The 25,228-nt window shown below is 37.0% G+C and overlaps 1 protein-coding gene across 1 annotated transcript in view; it reads right to left on the bottom strand.

Moving 5' to 3' along the window:
- Positions 1-5,075: 5,075 nt before the first annotated feature.
- Positions 5,076-25,228, bottom strand: part of CEP97 (centrosomal protein 97) — a 28,350-nt gene continuing 8,197 nt past the window's right edge. Inside the window, exons 3-11 of the mRNA XM_029939214.1 lie at positions 24,788-24,946; positions 23,602-23,703; positions 21,907-22,020; positions 21,177-21,343; positions 15,621-15,785; positions 14,308-14,441; positions 11,797-12,571; positions 9,015-9,090; positions 5,076-7,376 (exon numbers count right to left, since the gene is read on the bottom strand). Coding sequence (XP_029795074.1) covers positions 6,672-7,376; positions 9,015-9,090; positions 11,797-12,571; positions 14,308-14,441; positions 15,621-15,785; positions 21,177-21,343; positions 21,907-22,020; positions 23,602-23,703; positions 24,788-24,946 — 2,397 coding nt within the window. The 3' untranslated portion in view covers positions 5,076-6,671. The remainder of the gene's footprint in view (positions 7,377-9,014; positions 9,091-11,796; positions 12,572-14,307; positions 14,442-15,620; positions 15,786-21,176; positions 21,344-21,906; positions 22,021-23,601; positions 23,704-24,787; positions 24,947-25,228) is intronic.

Raw genomic sequence — 25,228 nt, 5'->3', positions numbered from 1 at the left:
TCCAGGACCAGTTTCACTGATGAATTCTATTAAATATTTAAAGAATTAATGGCAATCCTTTCAAACTCTTCTCAAAAAAAATCAAAGAGGAGGAAACATTCCCAAATTGATTTTATAAAGCCAGCATTACATTGATACCAAAGCCAGACAAGAAAAGACAGGCCAATATTCCTGATGAATATAGATTCACATTTCCACAACATAATACTAGCAAACCAAATTCAAAATTACATTAAAGGGATCATATGCCATGCAAGGATGGTTCAATATACACAAACCAATAAATGTGATATATTACATTAATAGAAAGATTAAAGTCATAAGATCATCTTGACAGATGCTGAAAAAGCATTTACCAAAATCTGCATCCATTTATGATAAAAATTCTCAATAGATTGACATCAATATAACAAAGGCCACATATGACAAGCAGCACCATACTCCAATCAGATCAGGAACAAGGGTGCCCACTCTCACCATTCCTATTTAACATAACACTGGAAGTCCTAGCTAGTGTAATCAGGCAGGAAAAAGAAATAAAAAGCGACCAAATCAGGAAGTAAAATTGTCTCTGTTTACCGACGAAATCCTACATATAAAACCACAACAGACCCCAAATAGCCAAAGCTGAAAAAGACCGACATATTTCAAACTATATTTCAAAGCTATAGTAACCAAAACAGTATGATACTGGCATAAAAACAAACACATAGACCAATAGAATCAAGACCTCAGAAATAAACCTATGTAAAGATGGTCAACTAATATTTGACAAGAGAGCAAAAAATACCCAATAGGAAAAGGACAATCTCTTCAATAAATGGTGCCAGGAAAAACTGAATATTCATATGCCAAAGAATGAAACTGGAACTCCAAATTACACCCCTCTCAAAAATTAACTCCAAATGGATTGGACTTAGACATAAGACCTGATACCATATAACTCCTTTCAAAGTTGTTAAGAGATCTTAAAAGTTCTCAACAGACACACATAATTGTAAAACTAGGTGAAGTGATGGATATTAACTAACCTTAGTTGGTAAACATTTTATAATATATACATGTATAAGTCATCATGCCATATATCTTAAACTCACACAATATGTCAATACTTCTCAATAAGGCTGGAAAACCTTATAAACTGAAAAAAAGTGGCAGCAAATACATACAATGGAATACTATGCAACAGTAAAATGGAATGAACTATCAGATAATTCCCAAATAATCATGCCAAGTAAATGAAATAAAAAGTAGGAGGGGTTGTGAAGGAAATGAAGAATCTTTCAAGGGAGGTGAATATGTTCATTATCTTGATTGTTGTGATGGTTTTATGGGCATGTATAAGTGTCAAAATTTATTAAATTGCCCACTTTATTATTTTTTAAGTAGGCTTCATGCCCAACATAGGTCTTGAACTTACAACCCTGAGATCAAGAGTCACTTGCTCTCCCAACTGAGCCAGCTAGCACGCCTCAAACTGTCTGCTTTAAATACATGCAGTTCACTCTATGTCATTTGTATCTCAATTAAATGATTAAAGTATATATGTAATTTTTTATGATTCCCTGCCCTAACCAACTTTTTGATTATCCAACTGTACTAGTGTGCTCAGGCTGCCATAAAATATGACACTGATTGAGTGGCTTAAACAAGAGAAATTTATTTTCTCATATTTCTGGAGGCTGGAAGTCTAAGATCTAGGTCTCAGCAGGTTGGTTTCTGTTGAACCCTCTCTTCTGGACTTCCAGGTGGCTGCCTGCTCACTGTGTCCTCAAAGTGGCCTTTCCTCTTGGCATGTACAGAGAATGCCTTGTGTCTCTTCCTCTTCTCACCAGTCCTATTGGATTGAAACCCCTTCCTTATCATCTTATTTAACCTTACTTACCTCCTTGAAGTTCTTATCCCCAAACACAGTCACATTGGGAGGGCTTCGACATATGAATTTTAGTGGGGGATACAATTCAGTCCACAACACCAACCACTACAGCTCCCAACTGTGTCAAATGAGACGGTCTGTGCTCTACTTACTCATTTACTTCCTAACACTTTCAGCACCGGTTTCAACAGTATCTGACAGCGTCATCTGTGATCTGTGAGGGATACGTGCTCTTCTCTACCCATTACCTGGAAGTAACGAAATCTATACCAAATAAAACTACCAAATCAGCTTTTTTTTTCATTTCGTATCCATTTTCATAAGGCTAGGAATGTTTTATTATAAACTCACTTATATAACAACTATACTCTGGACCTTTCTTAGAATTCTATCTGTAATTTGTTCTGAATTTTAATTACCCATTAATTATAAGCACAATGAATAACAACCATTACTACTAATCACTATAATAAACAGATGAATCACTCAAACAAATGTACAAACTTTTTATTTAGAATTAGAGACTCAAATACAAATTAAATAAGTACAATACAAAATATTAAGCCTTCATAAAGCAGATTATAACCACTTTAAATCATGTTTCTAAAATAAAATTAAAGAGAAATCTAAAAATAGTTCAAAATCAAATTATTCTTAAGCTCTTACTGCCAACATTAAAATTATTACAAAATGCACAAAGAAATTTAACTGGAAAATGAATAAAGCCACTATTGAGAGATTCCTGCTATCTATAAAATCAATTAAGGAATTAAAATATAGTAGGATTTCTACTCATTCACAAATAAAAAGCACCTCATTTTAAAAAGACAATTATCAGTTTTACTCCAAGGCTGTGAGAACTGCTTTTTTTACTTGACTTATAATTTTAATATGGCACAATAGGTTGATCAGTGTAAGCAATATCACCAGAAATATTTAAATGTTCCTTACAGACCCCTTCCGTTTTACTTTATAAACAAAAGGATCATATATTTAAAAGTTAAAACATTACAAAATAATAAATATCATTAATAAGGTACATGGCAAAATAAAGATATACATTTAAAATTAAGTCTCTTTGGGGGCACCTGGGGTGGCTCAGTTGGTTAAGTGTCCAACTTCAGCTCAGGTCATAATCTCATAGTCATTAGTTCGAGGCCCACATTGGGCTCTGTGTTGACAGCTCAGAGCCTGGAGGCTGCTTGGTTTCTGTGTCTCCTTCTCTCTCTGCCCCTCCCCTGATCATGCTCTGTCTCCTTCTCTCTCAAAAATAAATAAAAACATTAAAAAAAATAAATTAAGTCTCTTTTTCTTTTCATTTATGAATGGGAAACTGATCAAACTCATGTTATACTTCAATTTTTATTCCAGAAAAAAACGTTTTTCTATTTTATATTATTGTTATAAATCCAATTCCAAGAATCTGCACCAAAAAAAGTGCCAAGGAGATAGTATACTCTCTTAAGCTAATATTGTTTCTGAAAATTCTTATAAAAGTAAAACTAGACTCGTATTAAGTAGATAACAGGAAAATACTAATACAGTGTTTACATTTTAAAATAACCCAAAACAAAAATAAAAGAAAAATCCACACTCAAAAATGGCACCCACATTATTTAATAAAGTTATTTCCATATATGCAAAGAAGTATGTGGTTAAATATTTTCCTAAAACATGCACACTATGAGGCCTGTCATATTTAAGCTTATAAAACCAAACTACATTGCGTTCATATCAATTGTCATGATGGGACTTTTCTGCACATCAAGAGAGTCAAAACTCTGACATCTGTTCTTCTGTAAAACTGAAGTTGAAATATAAACAAACTCAGGATTTCACTAAAGAATATTAGATATCTCAGCAACCTGTTATAATTTTTAATTTAATAAATGGACTCCAGGATGCAATTATTCTTTAAAATTTTTAATTTCTATGATTGATCTTTAAAAAACATTTAAATTAAGGGCACCTGGGTGGCTCGCTGCCATTGGCCCAGAGGCCACTTCTGATCCTCTGTCCCTCCTCTCTCTGCAGCTCCCCAACTCATGCTCTGTCTCTCAAAAAAATAAATAAAACATTAAAAAACCATTTAAATTAAATGACATTTTTTGGAGAGAATTTATTTAAGAGTTCTTAACGACTTAGCCTTTTTTATGAGCAATTTTGCTTCAAGTGGTAGAGTTCAAGCTCTGTTAGAAGTTTTGGGTTTTTTTTCTCTTTCAAAGAGATTTTCCTATGGACTTACTAAATATAAAGTTAATAGTGTATGATAAATTTTGGGGTACAGTAACTTTTAAGTTTTCAGTTTATTACTACTAACTAGCTGTAACATCAGGCAAGTCATTAACTTCTCTGTGCCTTAGTTTCATCTTTAAAACAATGAGATTAAAACAGATAATCTCTAAAATTCCTTCCAATTCACAAATGGTAGGATGCTGTTCTTCTGTTCTTCTCATTGATATGCTTAATTTTCCATATAGGAAGAAAATGGATATGAACTAAAATAGCACAGCTAAACTAATCTCCTACAAGAAAAAACATAAAAACTATGTTAAAGTTCGACTTCCCAAACTTTACTAGACCCATTCTCTCTCTAGCCAGACCAATGCATTGCCCATAGAAATAACATCAAATATCTTACATAAGTTATTTTAACTTACACTGTAAAACCTATTAAAATATATTAAGTCTATGCCACAGTTTCCTGCATTCTAATTTACATTATTTTCATTCTATCTACATTCAAAATAATCTGTACAGTTAAGGTAGGGGGCTACTTAATATTCTTGTACTTCAAAATACTAGTACAGTTCTATCAAATGAAGAGCAGAATATTAAGCATTATTATAATCTGCCAATTTTAAAATAAAAGTACACTAATGCTATTTATGAGCTAGAAAAACAAGGCAAAGGTAAAAAAAAGAAATCTTGCTGACAAACGCTGATGTTCAAATGAATTTAGTTGAAAAGGGGCAAAAGTTGTCAGCAGAAACCTACGTAGGCAATACTGGACCATGACATTTCAGAAACTTTTATGAGAAATTAATTTACCAGAACAGCACTTTGGTATTAGTGCAGTGCAAGTTGGTTTTTCTGTGTCTAACTATGCGCAGCAAATGAGGCACTTAACTGTAAAATAGAAAAATAGGGTATATTTAAGAAGAAATTCAAAATCATTCATAAAAGATAATTAGCATTATTCAAAAAGTAAAAAATTCTTTTTTTATTAACATGCATTCAATGTTACACATGCTTCACGAGGGAAAATTTTCAATGTAAGACGTCTGTTTGATTTATAAGAGACAGAAAATATTTCCTTTTCAAAAGATTCTGGATTTCTGAGAATGAAATCCAAGTCTTCTCAACCTGAGAGCTACATATTTATAAACAGAGAAAAATACATTTTACCCACACTAGAGAAATGTTTCTATCTATCAACCAAGTATAACATGTGATTCCTGACTTTATTCTTGAAGGATCAAAAGCTATTATTTTATATAACTTCAAAGAAGGGGATCTAGTAACCATAGCAGAAAAATGAATTTTGGTATTTAGCACCTAAATTTAGATAACACTTACGTATTGCCATAGTTTTAAATAGTTGTATGTCCAGAGATCAGGGGAAATTAGATACGTGTAGTTCAGTGATACTTAACATTCTCAAAGATTAAAATATCAAGCTTCCTTGATTTGCATCTCTAACACTCAAACACAATATTATCATCTCTTCCTGAAGTTACTGATATATATTCTTAACAAGAAATAAGTGAGGTTTATTTTTTCTTAGCCACCATTAAACTGTGTCCCAAATGTGGCACTTTTTCAGAGATTTGTCTAGAAAACAGTCCTTTATAAACGTCATTAATATTCTATCACTAATATTATTTTAAATGTTCTTCACTAGGAGGCAAAGGTCAAAAAATGAAGTAAACGGCCATGGACCTTTTGGTGAAATACATAAGCAAATATAAAGCAGGATCGGAGAAGATGAGTATACTGTGTCGGCACAGCAGTGCTTATCCGTAGGGTAAAAAAGCACTGAATGAAAAGATAATGTCTGCTGTGGCATTATTCCAAGTGAATGGAGCCTAGCATCTGCTGTCTTCATACCAGGAGAGATATTCTTGTACTGCCTCTTTAAGGAAGCTTGATTTTAATTCTAGATGGAACACTTTGCTTCAGATGTTAAAGCTGACACATGACATTAACTGAAGTTTTCCATGTGGTGATTTAATCAATTCCTCTGACAAACCCTATAATCTTACTTTTTCTCCGTATTTGCAGATAAGAAGGCCTTCCTTGACTCATAACGGAGGAAAAAAGGCTTAGAAATATATATTCTTATTCCAAGGAGGCTGGAAATTTTCTGGAGTTCATTTATATTCACTTTAACAAACTGTATTCCTTACTACATCATTTATCTCCTGACATATAGAAAAAATCTAAATGCTCTTATTTCCTTCTTTAAGGAAAACTCTTCTATTTTCTTGAAGATATTCTAGTTTATTTTTGAAAGGAAATGAGTACACTGAAAAACAGGAACACTGTAGATGCAATTCAATTGTTGGGAAATAAAGTGCTATAACTTTCAATATAAATATCATTTGATAGATTACAGCTAAGAGCTCACAAAATCAAAACAAAGGTTCAGCTCAGTATCTAGAATATGGAAACATGAGACAAGAATACAAATTCTATACACATAGTAATAAACAGGGATGATAGTCCCCTTCAAAAAAAAATTGCAAGTGAAAATAGTAAAAGTAAATTTCTGCTTCCCAAGAAACCAAACATGCTACACAGTTATACCAACATGGAGTACCTGAAATGTAGAATCACAGTCTGACTGCTGCCCTTGAACTTCAGCATTTAACTGACAATTTTCTGGTGCCTGGCTGATCTCATCTTGCAAAGCAGGAGATATACCATGAGAATCATCTACAGAAGCCCCGCCAGACAAGGCACCTAACTTTTCAGGGGAAGGAGCAATATGAAGCTTACTATCTTCTGTCCCTTCCTCCAAATCTGTCCTCTCCTCAGCATCTTCTAGCTGTTGAACTGAAGTTAAATACTGCTCGAGTAGACTATTATCCTGCTCATTGTTTAAACTTTCCTTACTCCATTCACCATGTTCATCGCTAACATCCCCTACATCGGACTCCTTGCCATATTTGACTGTGTCAATGGAATTCCCCATTATGGAACTTTCACTGCCTTCTGTGGAACTTTTTTCAAAATCCAAAGAATCCTGCAAACAGTGAACCTGCTCTGTTAGGGAGGAATGAAAACCAGAGTCTGGAAATTCTGGTAAGGATTTCTCTTGAGGAGCCGCATCAGGTGCAATGAACCAATCAGAATTTTGATCAGAAGAGGGCTCTTGACTTTGGGTGAGTAATGGAGACTTAGATGGCACGAGAGTACTTGATATAGGAAAAACATCAGTATGCCAGGAACTTAGACGCTGATCCACCATCTGCTGCCAAGCTTGTAAAGACCTTACCTATGAACCAAAGAAGGTAGTTTCATTATAAAATAAAAATCACATCTGTTTTACAATGTTCTTTGAGGTTTCTTCCCACACTCATGACTGTAGTAAATGGCAGATGGCAGAAGTGAAGTTAGAAATGGCCTGACTCCCCTTACCCCTTCCATAGCACTCCCAGCCTAAAGCAGGCTGGCGTAAGTGGTCACATCCTTGGTCACAGAAGGTCCTCAGGAGAGTCAGAACAGCCCAAAGCAATTCACTTGTTGCTACTGGAAAAACTATTAGAAGCACAACAGCACATGACTAAGAGGTAAATAAAGTACTAAGTATGAACTGAACTCTATTGAATAAGACAAATTAGAGCCTATTGTTAAGTAGATTCTCTACAATAAACATCTCATTGTAGAGATCCAATTAGGGTAAAAGTTTTTAAATATCATCGAACAATATAGCACATACAACTCTAAAATACTTGAAAATATCTTGAACACTTGATAACATGACCTTTATATTTTTATATTACAATTAAAATCTCAAAATTTTCAGTTAAATCTGCAACAAGAAAATAATTAAAGAATTTTTTTAGTTTCCCTTTGACCACCCTCCAAGGTAATCACTGAAAGCAGTTTGATATGTGTCCTTCCAGGCTTTTTACTATATATTTTTAAATACACATGTAGTTTTTAAAATCAAGCAGAACCTGAAGTTCTGCAACTTGCTGTTTTTCACTGAACAATGTTATTCTAAAGATCTCTCCACATCAGTCCATACTGTTAACTTATTCTTTTTAACTGTTCCATAATGTTCCATGATGTTGCCATTCTATAATTTATTTAACCACTCTCCTATGAGTAATTATCAAAATTTAGAAATTAATAACTATTTCTTAGTTTTGTAGGTAAAATCCTATTAAAACAAATTCATTTATAAAAATGTTTTCAAGAAATTATCATTATAAAATATTTGATAAAAGGGGCCTCTAGGTGGTTTAGTTGGTTAAGTGTCCAACTTTGGCTCAGGTTATGATCTCATAGTTCGTGAGTTCAAGCCCAGCACTGGGCTCTGTGCTGTCAGTGCAGACCCTTCTTCAGCTCCTCTGTCTCCTTCTCTCTCTCTGCCCCTCTCCCATGGGTGCACACACTCTCTCTCTCTCTCAAAAAAAAATTTTTTTTTTAATATTTGATGAGATAAAGTAACAGTAAAACCGACTGTCTGAGATGTCTCTCAAGTGTGCTATTACTACAGGATTCAAACTCTCTTTCCCAAGAAGTCATGCATACTTTTTAGGACATGCATATTACAGCCATCATATACCACTTCAACCATCTTATATTCAACTATTCCCCAAAGACAAAACGAGAGAGACAGCTACATAAAATTTCCAATTGTTTTTTTTTTTCTCTCTATTGGAAATTATGACATCTTTCAATTTAGTGCTTTTCTTCATCTTTATGGTTCATCTTTCTGGCCAAAATTATGAAAATATTTTTCTTTAGATTACATAAAATGTAACAAAATTCACCAGCCTGGTTCAGAGTTAGTGACAAAGAACACAGACCATATCCTCAACCTTTAGAAGTACTTTGATTTTCTCAGTAAGTCCAGAATTTTTCTTTGTTCTTACATTAGGTAAGTCAGCAGGAATGGGTTTACCTGGTTCCAAAGGAATCTGACAGCCTCTTCTTGCACAACCTTTTTAATGCGTTCTTCATCTCTTTCTTTTTTCAATCTACAATAATTCAAAATCCATTACTGACACAGGAAGGGTGCTTTGATTTGCACCTGTTGTGACAACTAATAAACACTTGTGCTGTCAAGACATTAGTAATCTAGTAAGAGCCCTTCCCACTTTTAGAAATCTAATGAAACTAGATTAAAGTATGACTCAATATAGAAGCCAAATGGATGTAACTGAAACTCAGATGATATTGGTTTCACAAAGCAGTGCCAATGATGAAAAAAAAATATTCAAAGGCTCCTTATCTGGTCATTATTTCCCAGCCAAGAACACCAAAGGTACAGGAGACTGAAGCTAGGAGTACTTGCTCAAAGCCTCTAAGACAACTGAGGACTAGGATCACAGCCTGATGGCCTTCCTCTAAGAGATTAGTAGGACTAATCCCATCAAAGTTCAGTCCCTGTTTGCCCTGTTCCTGACATGCTCCTGGCCCTCATCAACAGAGCTGCCCATCCATCACTTCCCCTTAATCACTAAAGTATTAATCTGGGCTCACTGCTGCCCTCTCCACAGGCAGGTCACCAAGCTAAGGCTCCCTTAGTTGTCCATTACCTTCCAGAATGTCTCCGCCAGTTCTGCCTCTAACGAAATTCCCCACTTTCTCTAGCCCCCCAAGTCCTTCTCCTAAAGGGAGAATTCAGGGACTCTTGAATTGTAATCAGCAAACCCCCTTATTCTGTGAAATTTTCCTTGACTGAATCAGACATATTGCTGAGGGCACTGTAGCTCTCTCAAGTGGAAGCTGTTTAAGGGCACCTGGCTTGCTCAGTTGGTAGAGCATGCAACTCTTGACTCCTGATCTCAGGGCTATGAATTCAAGCCACATTTGGGCATGAGCCTACTTAAAAAACAAGAGTGGATGTATTTTTTTCATTCATACATCAGGGTCAGAAGATAGCTTCTCACTGCTGTCAACAAATGTCCTTTGCCTTCCTGCCACCCTGCTAAATTTCCCCACTCTTTTTCACATACAGGCTTCCCATTATCTGCCCCCATTCACTAAAGTCTTAGTGCAAATGGCTCTCAGCTCTATTCCTGTCACCATTTCTGGAGATCTCAGCACTCACATGGATGCTCTCTCTCACAGCAATCCATCTTATGTCATTCATACTCATAGTCTCACTCTAGATCCAGTCATTTCAAAAACGATCTCGAGTACCGACCCAAACCACTACCTCCTATCCTCTCAGTCCAGTTGCTCTTGTAACAAAACCAAAATTTTTAATAAAATAATAAAAAAGAAATTTTGTTTACTCCAGATTCACATCCAGCAACCACCTCCTCTCTTCTCTTCCTCAAGCATACCCCAAAAGAACTGGCTACACTCACTCTTCACCGCTCATTCACTATTCAACCCATTCCAAACTGCCTGATTCCACTTCACCAGTCTTAGGAAAATCACTGGGCAGGAAAGGGTTAACTCGACAAGCTTGGGGTCTTCAAACCCTACACATTCCAAAGATAAGGCTGGCCTTGATTGGTTCCAGGGAAATATTGTCCAACCCTTTGGAATATCCTGCTTGATAAGGGTATCTTTGTATATGTGGGATTTTGGGCCAAACCAGATAGTTTATGCTAACAATGTGCTTTTAGGTGAATATCTGTTTTGTTCTGGGGCCCTGATACAGACACTGTAGCAGTCTGCCCTTGGGTAAGGGGCTAAGGTCCAAGAAGTTAAGGTTAGTCACACAGGCAGGCACTCAAAGCCTACATCACTGATGCCCAGTAAAAACCCTATATATCAGGGCTTCATTGAGCCTCCCTGGTTGGCAATACTTTATATGTGTTGTCACACATTTTTGCCAGGAGACTCAAGCCTTATCTGGACTACTCCACTGGAAGAAGACAACTAGAAGCTTGTGTCTGGTCTCTCCGGGACTCTGTCCTATACACCTTTTTCTTTGCTGACTTTAATCGGTCCTGTCTCTCTGTAATACACCAGAGTCATGAACATAATAGCTTCCCTGAGTTCTGTAAGTCTGTTTAGCAAATCATCAAACTCGAGAATAGTTCCAAGGTCCTCCAGTATAGTCCCCAATAACTTCCAGCTTCTACATTAAATGTATCCTCTGTCCTCCCCACGGCACCTTTCTCCTAAAACACTTCTCTATCAAAGCTGAGACACACTCCATTTTATTCTACCACACTGGCTGTCCCTTCTCAGTGTCTCTCACTGCCTCCTCCTCTTCCAACTGATAATATTAATAAATATTGCTAGAGGCAATACTAATATTCAAAATAAGTTTATAAACTCCTAATTCTCCCAGGTGGCAGTCAGTAAAACATGTGAGCCCCCGAAGTGAGGAATAATTCCTACCATGGAATTTTAGTCCCTTTTAAATCCTCACTTGAATTCTGTCACCTACTAGGTTCTATGTAGACTTTCTCATCTTCTCATTTCTATATTTATTCAGTTCCTTTACATTTTCTGTACCTTTCTAAAGTTCATAAACATCTTTAAGACAAGTAATCATTCAACATTTACTGCTATACTTCATCAATGAACCAAATGCTGAGCTACAGATGGAGACACATTTGGCAGCTTCTTTCCGTATGTTCTAGATCAGGAAACCAAGCGTGTCAACATGGTATGAAGCGTCCTGACCACAGCAGCGATGGTTCAGTGATCTGAATCAACTCTGACTCTCACTCTCCCAAACCAACAAAACAGCACCTCAGCAAGGACTTCTGACCCACCTCCTTATCTCTTCAGTTAAGCAAACAATGTGCTCCTGCATTCTTCGAAGCCGGATTTCATGACGCACATCTTTAGCTTGAGGGTTGTAGTTTCTGGTATAAAAGCCTCGCCAACAGGCTTGAAGTTTGGTAGCTGCTTCATTCAATTTCTGAGGGGCAACTTTATCTTGTCCCAAAGCAACAGATCTCTGGGTTAAAACTCCACAGGGAGGTTTTTCTGAAGTTGATTGAGACATGGTTTCTTCACTGTCTGGCCGTGTATGGAAGACATTGTGTCCAACTGACTCAGGAAAGGATGTAAGACTGTGGGTGTCATCCTTCAAGACAGCATTGGATACTGTCGACTCCAGACAAGGTAACAGCCCACCTTTCTCACTTACTTCTGTACTGACAGCACTTTCCATCCTTTGAGCAGAATTCTCACTTGCAGTCCAAAAAGTCTTCTCTTCTGCCTTATTGAAGTCCTGGTTTTCCAGCCCTTTCACAGACTCATCTGCAACACCATCATCTTCTAGGCTCAAGTTAATGCCTTGCAGCCTCAGCTCAACTGTAGGTGATACTGGAGAGAGTCCTGATGCAACTGGCATAAAAGTAGATTCTGAAGAGAGAAGACTACAGTTTAACTTGTCCTCGTCTGTCTGTATGTCTTCCAAGTGCAGGTCATTTCGGGAATATCTTGTAGTGTGTACAGAGGCTGGAAAGTTATTCTTAACAGCACATAATTGATCATCATTATTGTTAGTCCCAACCCAAGAATTGACTTGGATGACGGGTTCTAGAAGAATCAACAAAGTATCATTGAAATCACAAAATATTTAAAGAGATATTCTTTTAGTTTATCTTTGTAATGAAATCTAACCACTAAAATATAGTAAATAAAATACCTTCAGTGATTTCCTCCAATATGCCTAAAACATCAAACCAAGACTTTTAAGAAAATGAGTTCTGCAATAATTATGGAAATAATCAAAGTATCAGGTCAATACAAAAGGTAGTAACTCTGAATGTTTTTTAAAAATTAAAATTAAGCCACAGTGAAAGAAACAATCAACAAAACTAAAAGGAAACCTATGAATGGAAGAAGATACTTGCAAGTGATATATCCAATAAAGGGTTACTATCCAAAATATATAAAGAGCTGATACAACTCAAAACCTAAAAAACAAATAATCCAATTTAAAATGGGCAGCAGACATGAATAGACATTTCTCCAAGAAGACATTCAGATGGCCAACAGACACATGAAAAGATGTTCAACATCACTCATCATCAGGGAAATTCAAATCAAAACTACAATGAGGGGTGCCTGGGTGTCTCAGTCAGCTGAGCATCCGACTTCAGCTCAGGTCATGATCTCATGATTTGTGGGTTCGAGCCCTGTGTCAGACTCTGTGATGACTACTAGCTCACAGCCTGGAGCCTGCTTTGGATTCTGTGTCTCTTTATCTCTCTGTCCCTCCCCTGTTTCTCTCTCTGTCTCTCAAAAATAAATAAATGTAAAAAAAAAAAAAAAAAAAAACTACAATGAGGTATCACTTCACACCTGTCAGAATGGCTAAAATGACTAAAATAAAAAACACAAAAAAACAGGCGTTGGCAAGGATGTGTAGAAAAAGGAACCCTCCTACACTGTTGGTGGGAATGCAAATTGTAGCCATGATGGAAAACAGTATGGATGTTCCTCAAAAAGTTAAAAATAGAACTATCCTATGACCCAGTAATCACATTAGCTGGTATTTACCCCCAAAATACAAAAACAGTAGTTCAAAGAGATACATGTACCCCTATGTTTACTGCAGTATTATTCACAGTACTGAAATTATGGTAGCAGCTCAAGTATGTGCTGATAAAAGAATAAAGGAGATGTGATATATGTGTGTAATAATAAAATAATATTCAGCCATTATAAGAAATGAAATCTTGCTATTTGCCATGACATGGATGGATCTAAAGAGTATTATGCTAAGTGAAATAAATCAGAGAAAGACAAATACCATATGATTTCACTCATATGTGTAATTTTACAAATGAAACAAATGAGCAAAGGAAGAAAAGAGAGAGAGACAAATCAAGAAACAAGCTCAACTACTGAGAACAAAATGAAGGTTTAGGTGGGAGGGGGTAAGGGGATGAGTGAGTATGCTCACCATGATGAGCACTGAGTAATGTATAGAACTGCTGAGTCACTACACTGTACACCTGAAACTAATATAACTCTGTCTTTAACTATACTGGAATCAAAATTTAAAATAAAAAAATAAAAGATATAATAATACCAATGACAAAAATAATAAACAAAATTAACACCTTAAAATATAGTTGTTTTACATGTATGTCTGTATATATACATATATAAAATATAAGACCTAAATGTTCACTTAACAAACAAAAAATTTGTTTGTTGTATTTGTTTGCTGTATTAATTAGGAGAATATATACTTTTTTGTTGCATGGTACCCAACAGGTCAAACAGCTTGGAGAAAAAGGATCAGAGAGCAGTTAATTTCATACCACTTTCCTGGACTATCTGGCCATCTTGAACAGGGCTTGAATGCTCAGGTACAAGGGGTGCTCTTGTTTCAGCAGGAGCAAGAGGAGCCAGCTCTTCACCTTGGCTTTGGTTCATCAACTGTCTCTGGTGAAACCTAAAAATCAATAACATCTGACGTGATTTAATACAAACCACAAAAAGAGAGCTAGCTTTTCTGCTTCTTACATAATACAGTCAAAAATGTAGAAAGGTACAAGTTTTCAAAGTAGATATCTTTAATTAGTGCCAAGTCAAAAAGTCTCATTTGAGGGGCACCTGGGTGGCTCAGTGTCTCACTTTGGCTCAGGTCATAAATTCACGGTTTTTACGTTCGAGCCCTGCATCAGGCTGTGTGCTGATAGCTCAGAGCTTGGAAACTGCTTCGGATTCTGGGCCTCTCTCTCTGCCCCTCCCCTGTTTGTAATCTGTGTTTTTCTCTCTCTCTCAAAAATAATAAAGATTTAAAAAAAAATTTTTAAAGTCTCATTTAAAAGCACTGGATAGAAAAGGGTAAGAAACTTATTTTTAAATTATAATCATATAGGAACAAACGTGCACAAACATTCAAAGGCAGGACTCTGATTAAAAAAAAGTAACTATCGCTTCTAGCTTCACTTTTTTTTATGCTTATCTTATTTTTGAGAGAGAGAGAGCAGAGGAAGGGCACAGAGAGAGGAACACAGAGGATCCGAAGTGGGATTCTTAGCCAACCGAGCCACCCAGGCGCCCCCTAGCTTCACTTCTTAATATTAGTATTTAAACACCCAGATGAGGGGTGTCTGGGTGGCTTAGTTCATTAAGCATCAGACTCTTGGTTTTGGATCAGGTAAGGATCTCACAGTTCATGACTTTTCACAAGATCGAGCCCCACCTCCGGCTCCACACTGACAGCGGAGCTGGCTTGGAATCCTAGCTCTCTCTCTCTCTGCCCTGGCCCTGCCGACATGCTCGCTCTCTCTCTCTCTCTCTCTCTCTCTCAAAATATGTAAACTTTAAAAATAATAAAAAACAAAAACCCATATGAAACACTTCCACCAAAAGGATAAATATGTATTTTTTAAAAAATCCCTTTGTCCCATAGAGCTTGGCTCTCCCCACTCAGGAAATAATTAACAATGCAAGCCGGACTGCACTGCATGTTTAGTTCCCCAGCAGGACTGCAGCAGTGACAAGGGGCCCGACTACCCAGAAATGTGGGTCACAGTGCTTGCCTCTGTCCTACTAGCCATGCAGGAAAGACTCGGAGGGATTTTCACTTGTGTGTTCACCAGCTACTACAAATAAAGGCGCTTACCTCCGTTTACTCAGAATCTTCTCTAGTTTGGCATCCTCCGCAGTCTGAAGACCCAGTGCAGAAGTGAGAGGACAGACTGTAGCCAGATACTGGACAAGCTGGATGTGCTGGCCTGGCCGATAGGCTCTCCCCTTGCCTTGACTATAGAGCCATTCAGCTTTCAAACTGGAATCGGGGGAATATACAGAAGAAGAGAGTAGACAAGATATATTTTGAAGCAATAATCATCTTCCTTCTTCATTAAAGCATCATTGGAGGATTTTCATAAATAAAATCCACATATGTTCTTTAAAAAAAGCTTTTCCTTCTGATTCACTCCCTTTACTCTCATGATGTTTTAAACCTTTTTTTCTTGCTTAGGGGCCCTTCCACAAAGTTGTACTCATGGTTCTAAAAATCTTAAAATTATTTTCAAAGGAGCAATGAGTATTTCTTCTATTCAAACTAAAGTACCTAAATATATCAATTACATTTAAATCCATTAGTTCATACTGATAGTTAAAAAAAAAAAATCTAATTGGGGGTGCCTGAGTTGAGCATCCAACTCTTGATTTCCACTCAGTTCATGATCCCAGAGTTGTGAGACTGAGCCCTTTGTCCAGCTCCATGCTGAGTGTCGAGCCTGCTTAGAATTCTCTCTCTCTCTCCCCACCCCTGCCTTTGGCCCCTCTTCCCAACTCATGTACTTGCTCTCTTTCTAAAATAAAAAAATTTTTAAAAGGGGTGTCTGGGTACCTCAGTCTGACTGGATTTTGGCTCAGGTCATGATTTCACAGTCAGTAAGATCAAGCCCCAACCGGCACTTCAGATCCTCTGCGCACTCCCTTGGCCCCTCCCCTGCTCACAAACTCTCTCAAAATAAACTTTTAAAAAAAGTCATTATAAAAACTATTTTTAAAAAGTTAATTGGTCGCAGCTGGAAGATGCTAGTGCCCCATCAACTCATTATTTTTAACAATTGGTAAATAAAGGGTAAGAATTAAATATTACTAATTTATCAATTCTGTTTCCTACACAAACTACACCATGAGTGACCAAATAGTTACTTTATAGAAGTATTCCAGCTAATAAAATGAGTGGATTACAATCTAACCATTTTGAAGCTCTCAGTGAATGAATTATTTATGCATTAATAGCTAGCTACTAATAACATGAAGAGCAACCACTGTGTGTGTGTCCCTTGCTAGAATCCAAAATATAGTCCTCCCACCAAAAAGCCTGAATCTGATGAAAGCTATACATCGCCCTGCCAAGTTATAGGAAATATAAGAGAAAGGAGCACATCAAAGGACAAAGGAGTACAACCAGTTAAATAAGCACAGTGGGAAACTCTACAGGACACATCATCTGGTTTTTTCAACAATAGCCAAAAAAGACAAAAAAAAAAAAAAAAGCAAAAAATAAATAATAAAAGAATAGAAACCTATAGTTAAAAGAGATTTAAAAGCATCATCTTGAGCATTTAGCCAAGGTGAGCCTTCAGGCGACTCCAGCCTCCTGTGTGATCTCACTATAACTGCAGGAGAGCCACCCACTCAGCATGCCAGCCCATGGAGCACGCAACATTAATAAATTCATGTTTTAAGTCACTAGGAAAGTAAAAAAGAAATTTAAAAGATATAGAGACAAATCACCATGTATGGCCTTATTTGGATCCTGTTTCAAAAAAAATTTTTTTTAATTGCTGTTATGAGGACTATTAGAAACGTAAGCACTTAACCAATATCTGGTATTATTAAAGAATTATTACAATTTTTGAGATGTGATAATAGTATGGTAGTTATTTCATTGGGAACCCTTATCTTTTAGAGATATGTAGTGAAATAGTCACAGATGAAATTATACGTACTTTGAGATTTGCTTGAAAATAAGAGAACAGGGAGTGGGTGAAGGTACGGATGACAAGGTTGGCCATGAGTTGTAAACTGCTGAAGTTGGATGATGGATTCATGGGAGGTCATTATACTACTGTTTACTTTTGCATATATGTTTTGATTTTTTTTTTAAGTAACATGCCATTGCCTCAATTTTACCATTTTTTAAAGTTTATTTGTTTATTTATTTAGAGACAGACAGAGACAGTGCAAATGGGGAGAGCAGGGGGAAGGGAAGGAGAGAGAGAATCTCAAACAGGCTCCATGCTGCCAGCACAGAGCCCAATGTGGGCCTTGAATTCACAAACCATTAGCTCATGACTGGAGCCAAAACCAAGAGTCTGACACTTAATAGACTGAGCCACCCAGGCACCCTTCAATTTTACCATTTTTAAATCTACCCTTCAACTTGAAGTTGAGGCTGGATCATTTTGGTATATTTTCTCTATTTTTATAGAATTAACTCAGCATTGCCAATAGTTTAAAAATCACTTTCAATCCACAACCATTTACTTGGGCCGCCACATCACACAAACTGTAGAATCCAAAACGGTCAAGATACCCAAGTTCTACCATAGACGGAAAAGAAACTGGTTCTTTGATAATGGTTAAATCATGTAAGAGAGTCACGGTGCAAATAAAATGACATTAGTTTTCTGTGATTTGCCAGTATCATAAGAAAAGAAAAACTCTTTTCTAACAATGAGATATGAGGTATGCCAAGCTGATGAACTGAAGTTATTCCCAACTTAGTCTAAAGATGAAAATTTTAATCTACCTAATAAAAATAATTCAAAGTATTTCTTCCATGATTCATTCCTGTGTACTAAATACCGATCATTCAAAATGTTCTTGATATCTGCTCTAAATTTTCATAAGTTCTCCAACCAAACAAATGGTTTGTTGAAAAGCTGTCCCCAAAGAAGTTCCATAGTAGAAGAAAATCACCAACTTTACTCCTAGGTAAAATAATCTCCTCGCCAATTAAAACACCACTGCCAGGGCGCCTGGGTGGCTCAGTCTTTAAGCATCGGACTTTGGCTCAGGTCATGATCTCACAGTCCATGGGCTCAAGCCCCACGTGGGGCTCTGTACTGATAGCTCAGAGCCTGCAGCCTGCTTCAGATTCTGTGTCTCCCACTCTCTCTGCCCCTCCTCTGCTCACTCTCTCTTTCTCTCTCTCTCTCTCAAAAATAAAAAAATAAAGACATAAAAAAATTGAAGAATAAAAATTAAAAAGAAAATAAAACACCATTGCCAATTCAAAGAAAAACAAAATTAAAATTCATTCAGCTTAACCTATTAATTTCAAATCATTGTAATATGATTCTTCTCTTGAAACAGAAGGAACAATTTACATATAAGTAACAACTATCAAGAGAACTTAATATAATCTGCTCTTTCTCATTAAAAAAAAAAAGGAGTATTAGATGAAATAATATTTGGTATTTGCTTTTAAAATATTCCAACAAGGGCGGTGGGGGGCACCTGGGTGGCTCAGTCGGTAAAGCATCTGACTTTGGCCCAGGTCATGATCTCGCAGTTCATGAATTTGAGCCCCATGTTGGGCATTATCCTGAATCCTCCTTCTTAAAAGCTATTATCCACATTTTACAGATGAGAAAACTAAGGCTCACAAAAGCTAAGGAACTTGTACAGGCCACATAGCTAAAAGGTGGCAGGAAAGATGTGAAGCCTTCTCATCGCTTTTCCCAGGTCTCTTACAACACCAACGCCTGATCTCTGCCCATCTCACCTGCTGCCTCCTGTATGAAAATGTTGCCAGTCCTACTTGCATAGAAAATTCTGACAAGTATTTTCTTCTTTTTTTTAATGTTTATTTTAGAGAGAGGGACAGAGGGAGAGAACCTTTAAAAAAATTTTTTTTAATGTTTATTTATTTTTGAGAAAAAGAGAGACAGAGCGTGATTGGGAGAGGGGCAGAGAGAGATGGAGACACAGAATCCAAAGTAGGCTCCAGGCTTTGCACTGTCAGCACAGAGCCCACCGCGGGGCTTGAACCCATGAACTGTGTGATCATGATCTGAGCAAAAGTTAGGTGCTTAACTGACTGAATCACCCAGGTGCCCCAAATATTTTTTTAAATGTTTTTTTTTAATTTATTATTGAGACAGAGAGAAACAGAGCATGAGTGGGGGAGGGTCAGAGAGAGAGGGAGACACAGAATCTGAAGACAGACTCCAGTCTCTAAGCTGTCCGCACAAAACCTGATGCAGGGCTCGAACCCATGAACCATGAGATCATGACCTGAGCCGAAGTCGGCCACTTAACCAACTGAGCCACCCAAGTGCCCCACCAAGTATTTTTTTTCTCTTAAAGAAGAGCCAGAGAAGATAATCAGAGTAAACCCATATTCAAGCCTTAGAACTATCCATAGTTGAAAACAAAATAAGGTTTCTGAGTACATAGCAACACAGTGCAAAAGAAAAATCATACATTATTGTAGGCAAATTAGAGCTGACCTATGTCCATCACCCTGCCCCAGCACCAGCACTAGGTAGGTCCTGACTGCCATTCCTCACCACCCCACACCTTATTCAGCAACTAGAAGAAGCAGCAGGAAGAAGGATAAGGAAAGCCCTATCCGTAATCTACCGCTCATCCTCCCTCCGGCATACCCCTCAAGCAGCTACTACCAGTCTCTAGTACAAACGGACAGAAACAGTAAGAATTAACATACGTGTTGAGTCCATGAATGTATGTAGATGTGTTGGGAGGAAGAAGTGAAATGAGGCTGAGTGAAGAGAATAAACACATATCTATTCTCATTATCTCCTCTAACTCTGCTCTCCCGCTCTTGTCCACATCCTAGTTTCTGATCTCCCCGAAAGCTCTGATTCCACTGATCATGTGTCACCGTCCAGAATACCCCATCATGCAGACACCCCAGCTCCAAGTGCAGAAAGCATCCATGATTAGAGATAGGGAAGTTCTACTTCTGCTGCTTCACAGGGAAGAGAAGGGGAGGACCAATTAGCATGCCTACTACCAGTTCCAAATGAAAGTTGGCACGAATTTTCCCACAGAATCGCTGTTATAAATGGTAGTTGGGTCCTATTATTAACACTGCCCTTACATATGGCATGGATAAGAAGCTTTTGTGGGATTGATCTGTGACCCTACATAGCATCCATAACATGATTTCTATAGAAAATGCACCAGGATACCTGGGTGCCTCAGTCAGTTGAGCATCCAACTTCAGCTCAGGTCATGATCTTATGGTTGGTGAGTTCAGGCCCTGCATGGGGCTCTGTGCTGACAGCTCAGAGCCTGGAGCCTGCTTTGGATTCTATATGCCCCCCTCTCTCTGCCTCTCCCCTGCTTGCACTCTGTCTCTCTCTCTCTCTCAAAAATAAATGAACATTAAAAAAAAAATGCTCCAAGGCCCTAAATAACCAACAAAAGACCTTTTAGAAATCAAATTGTTGTGTGAGTTAGGTATTAAGTTAAAATCACTAGCCCAGCCTCTGGGGCTGATATTTATTTCTTATCCCTTCTTAGAAAGGATAGAAAATCCTAAATGACCAGCATGATTGTATCAATGATCCTAATTTCTAAATGCATATTTTAAGAAATATTTCATTTTTTAATCTGTAGCAAACCAGAAATGGTCTTTGCAGTAACTTCCATGATTAATGTGATATTAAGAGGTCATGTTCACCTTTCCTTCTGGGAAATCACATATCCATCTAGGACTCTGAGATTTAAGCACCAGCTGACGATGTATGGCCGATAGTCAAACCCCGGAATGGATGGTGTTGCCATCACACAAGGATTGTTCATGATCGACAACTGTTCCAATTCAGTTAAGGATGCCAAAAAAGAGATCTGGAACAAAGGATATGTTTGTTGAATGAAATGGCCTATTCAGTATCAAGCACAGGGCTTCCACTGTTGATTACACATCTTTGGCAGTTTGAGAATGTAACAATTTCCCTCTTGTTCTGAAAAGCAACAAGTACCACTCTTGCATTATCCAATGACTTCCAAATTCCATCAATATGACCATCTGTCCTTGCTGCACAAAATCCCTTACAAAGTATCAGCAAGGTTTCCTAAAAGAGAAAACCCTATCTTGAAAACATAATAGCCAGAGAGAGGTGAACAGTGTCCTTTATTAACCCCTTTAGTGTAGATATACCTCTACCACAAATCCTTTCCAAATGGAACATTGGAACAGTTGCAACATTACAAATGAAATTAAGCATTAATGACCCACTGACGTTCAGAAAAAGTAGAAAGAAAAATAGACCATTTTGAGTCAAGTGTTTCATCTTGATGGCAGTGTCTTCCAAGATGCTCACAGTTTACAAGTGAGCTCACAACTTTGTCCTGCATCTCTTCTGTACTTTGTAGCTTCCTGGATCCCAAAAAATACCCTCAAATTTTACCTCATTTAAGTCACGGATTTCATTTTCTGCCAAGGAAAGTATAGCAAGACTTCTGGGTAGATAAGCTGGTGCCATTCTAAGAGAAGTGATGATGTTTCCATGTAAAAGCAGGGTCTTGAAAGTAAAATAAAAACAGGGTGAATTACAAATGAAAAGATTTCAAATGTATCTATTTTGACATAACCCAAACGGTGAGTATGAAAATAAGGAGATCTATTTCATTATACTTTTCATCACTTACAAAGCAAAGATTAATAACGCAACAAGGGTCCTCGGTGGTCTTCTAATCCAACTCTTTCTTTTCATGTCCACATTCTGAGCTCAAGAAGATTTAAAAATTTGTCCAAGAACACATACTTGGTATAATAACTAGCATTTTTTGATTTAAGTTATTAAAACTTGAGCAATTTCCAACATATTGTTCATTTCCTTTTTCCTTTTAAAACATCAAGATAGGGGCACCTGGCTGGCTCAGTCAGTAGAGCATGCGACTCTTGATCTCATGGGTTGTGAGTTCAACCCCACAATGGGTAGAGAGATTACTTAAAAATACAAATTTTAATAAAAAAAAGCAAAAGAAGGGAGAGAAAAATAAAGGATAATATTAAAAGAATCACATATACGGGCGCCTGGGTGGCTCAGTCAGTTGAGTGTCTGACACTTGATCTTGGCTCAGGTCATGATCTCACAGTTTGTGAGATCTAGCCCCATGTCAAGCTCTGCACTGAGGGCTTGGGATTTGCTCTCTCCCTTTCTCTCTCTGTCCCTCCTCTGCTTGTACTGTCTTCTCTCTCTCAAAATAAATGAACTTAAAAAAAAATCACATAAAGCAAGTTTTCCAAAAGAGAGAGAGATAACCTACAACCCATAATTTATAACTGTATTCTCTTGAAAACTAAAAGCTTAAGAAAGAACATGCCAGTAGCAGATAAAGCTGATTCATATTAAGTCAGCAACAATGAGGAATAACTAGAGGCTGTGAATACCCAAGATTCTGATAATCATTCTGGGGGGGAAAATCCTTAGTTCATTTGAATTCTCTTAGTATATGGACGCATCAGATTATTTGGAGTAATTGCTGCTAAAAATGATTTATGCTTAAGACATGGGGAAAGGTGAGTTAACAACACTGCTTCTAAGGCTTAATGAATTCATCTAATGCTAATAATCCAATAATATCCAATGATGCAAAAAAATATAGAAAAAGCCTACATGTTTCTGAAGCTTTAATTATAATTGTTACTTATTTGATTGCATGATTCATTCCCCTTCATAAAAAGTGCTATATTCTGCAGGTTTACTCTTTAAATTAAAGTGAAGTTACATCCGATGATTTAGTAATACCTATTAATCACTCAAAAAACAGCAACCCCAAGTGTCAAAAAAACAAGACATGTTACGTATTACACAGCGAAAGCTGCTCGTGTTGGCTGATTAGGCATAAAGGGGACTTAATTATGTTCAAGAGATGGCAAATAAGAATCAACCTTAACTACAATGACCAGTTTTCATTAAAATAAATCAATTATAGAAACTAACAACAGAGTATTTCATATTTAAGGTCTGGTACTCTAATAGAATTTTTATCATGACGTACACAATCTGTTCTTCATACAGAGTGGGATGATTTTAGGCCAATCAGATCACTTTCTTTTGGCAGATCACAGAAATGACACAGTCAGAGAACAGACTTACCTTCAGTGATACCAATTTCGATAGGTCACCTATCTGGGGTATGTTATTGTCTGATAAATCAAGGTGCTGTAGAGCTGTGCAGCTACTCACTTGTTCCATGGCCTAGTACAAGAAAAGCATCACACTAGTTCATGTACACAAAATCAAAAAATGAAATTCTTCCCTAGTTTCTCATAGCTGAGTCTCCTGCCTTCTCTGCATACTATTGGAAGCAGAGGAGCAGAGCTTAGCAAGAGAAAGAGGAGGCAGTAATAACAGAATCTGGTAAATCCTTAAGTAGCTAGCTTCCACCCTCATTATCCCTCTGAACAGGAGGATCATTTCATCCCAGATATTTATAGCTTGATAAAACCTTAATGGCAACACGACAGTTGGTATAGTATAGAGTTTACAAGTAAAGAGTGGAGCCAAACTGGATGAATTCAACTCCTGGCTCCGTAACTTCCTGGCTGTGTGACCTAAAGCAAGTTACTTTACCTCTCTGGACCTCAATTTCTCATTTATGTAATAGACATAATGACCATACCTACTTCATAGGCTGTCATGACATTGAATGAGTTAAGACAGTTAAGGTGTTTAAAATAGCATCTAGCATAAATTAACTGATCAATAAGTCAGCTGTTAATATCATTTAATTGAGTCCCCGCATCTAACATATCTAAAAATAAGACACAGAGATAGTAACTTACCCAAAATTGCGGAGCTACTAAGTGGTGATAGCAGGACTAGAATCCAGATGTCTTGATTTTATTTTTTTATTTTTAAATATAATTTATTGTCAAGTTGGCTAACATACAGTGTATACAATGTGCTCTTGGTTTGGGGGGTAGATTCCCGTGATTCATATCTTATACACGACACTGTCTCTGGACTTTTAAAACAGTATATTCTCCATTATACTGTTAAACATTTACTTAAAGCTTAATTCAGTATGATACAGTCTCCCTCGTAATATTCCATTCTACCGTTTGATCTACTCTTCTAAGTATAATATAGATTCTTTGTCCACATTTAAAACACTGTACTACTGCATTATGTGCTTCAAAATAAATTATCGCTTCAGTTTATGTTAACTGAAATTAGCCCTGGGAATAATCCCTGGGAGTGGGTACTTTCACTTTTTATTCTATTTATTTCTATATTCGCTATTATTGTGAGTACTTTTGTAAATTAACAAACAATTTACCTTGAGATTATTTCCTGCCAAATTCAGCCATTCCAAATGTACTAGATCCTTTAATCCTTCCACATAGCCAATGCTATTATGAGGCAAATTTAACACCCTGAGTTGGGTCAGTTTGGCCACACCCATCATACGTACCAGCCGATTATTAGCCACTGACAACTGTGGAAAGGGAACATATCATCATTATTCTTAGAAATAAAATATGCATATTTTTTCACATGACAATGGTTAAAAGATATGTTTACAGGGCCAACTATGCCGAAATATACAAACCCAATTTGAAACTTTTCACATATATTGTCTAAATACTCTACAGTACTTTTTGTAAGTTGTTCCTAAGCAATGGAAAATATACATAAAGCTGAGCAATCAGAGCCTCTCCAACTATTCAAGAGAAAACATTTTTATTTTTTTATTTTTTATTTTTTTTAATGTTTATTT

The sequence above is a fragment of the Suricata suricatta genome, chromosome 5 (assembly GCF_006229205.1).
Source record: "Suricata suricatta isolate VVHF042 chromosome 5, meerkat_22Aug2017_6uvM2_HiC, whole genome shotgun sequence".
NCBI lineage: Eukaryota > Metazoa > Chordata > Mammalia > Carnivora > Herpestidae > Suricata > Suricata suricatta.
This window is presented reverse-complemented; position numbering and strand designations above follow the sequence as displayed.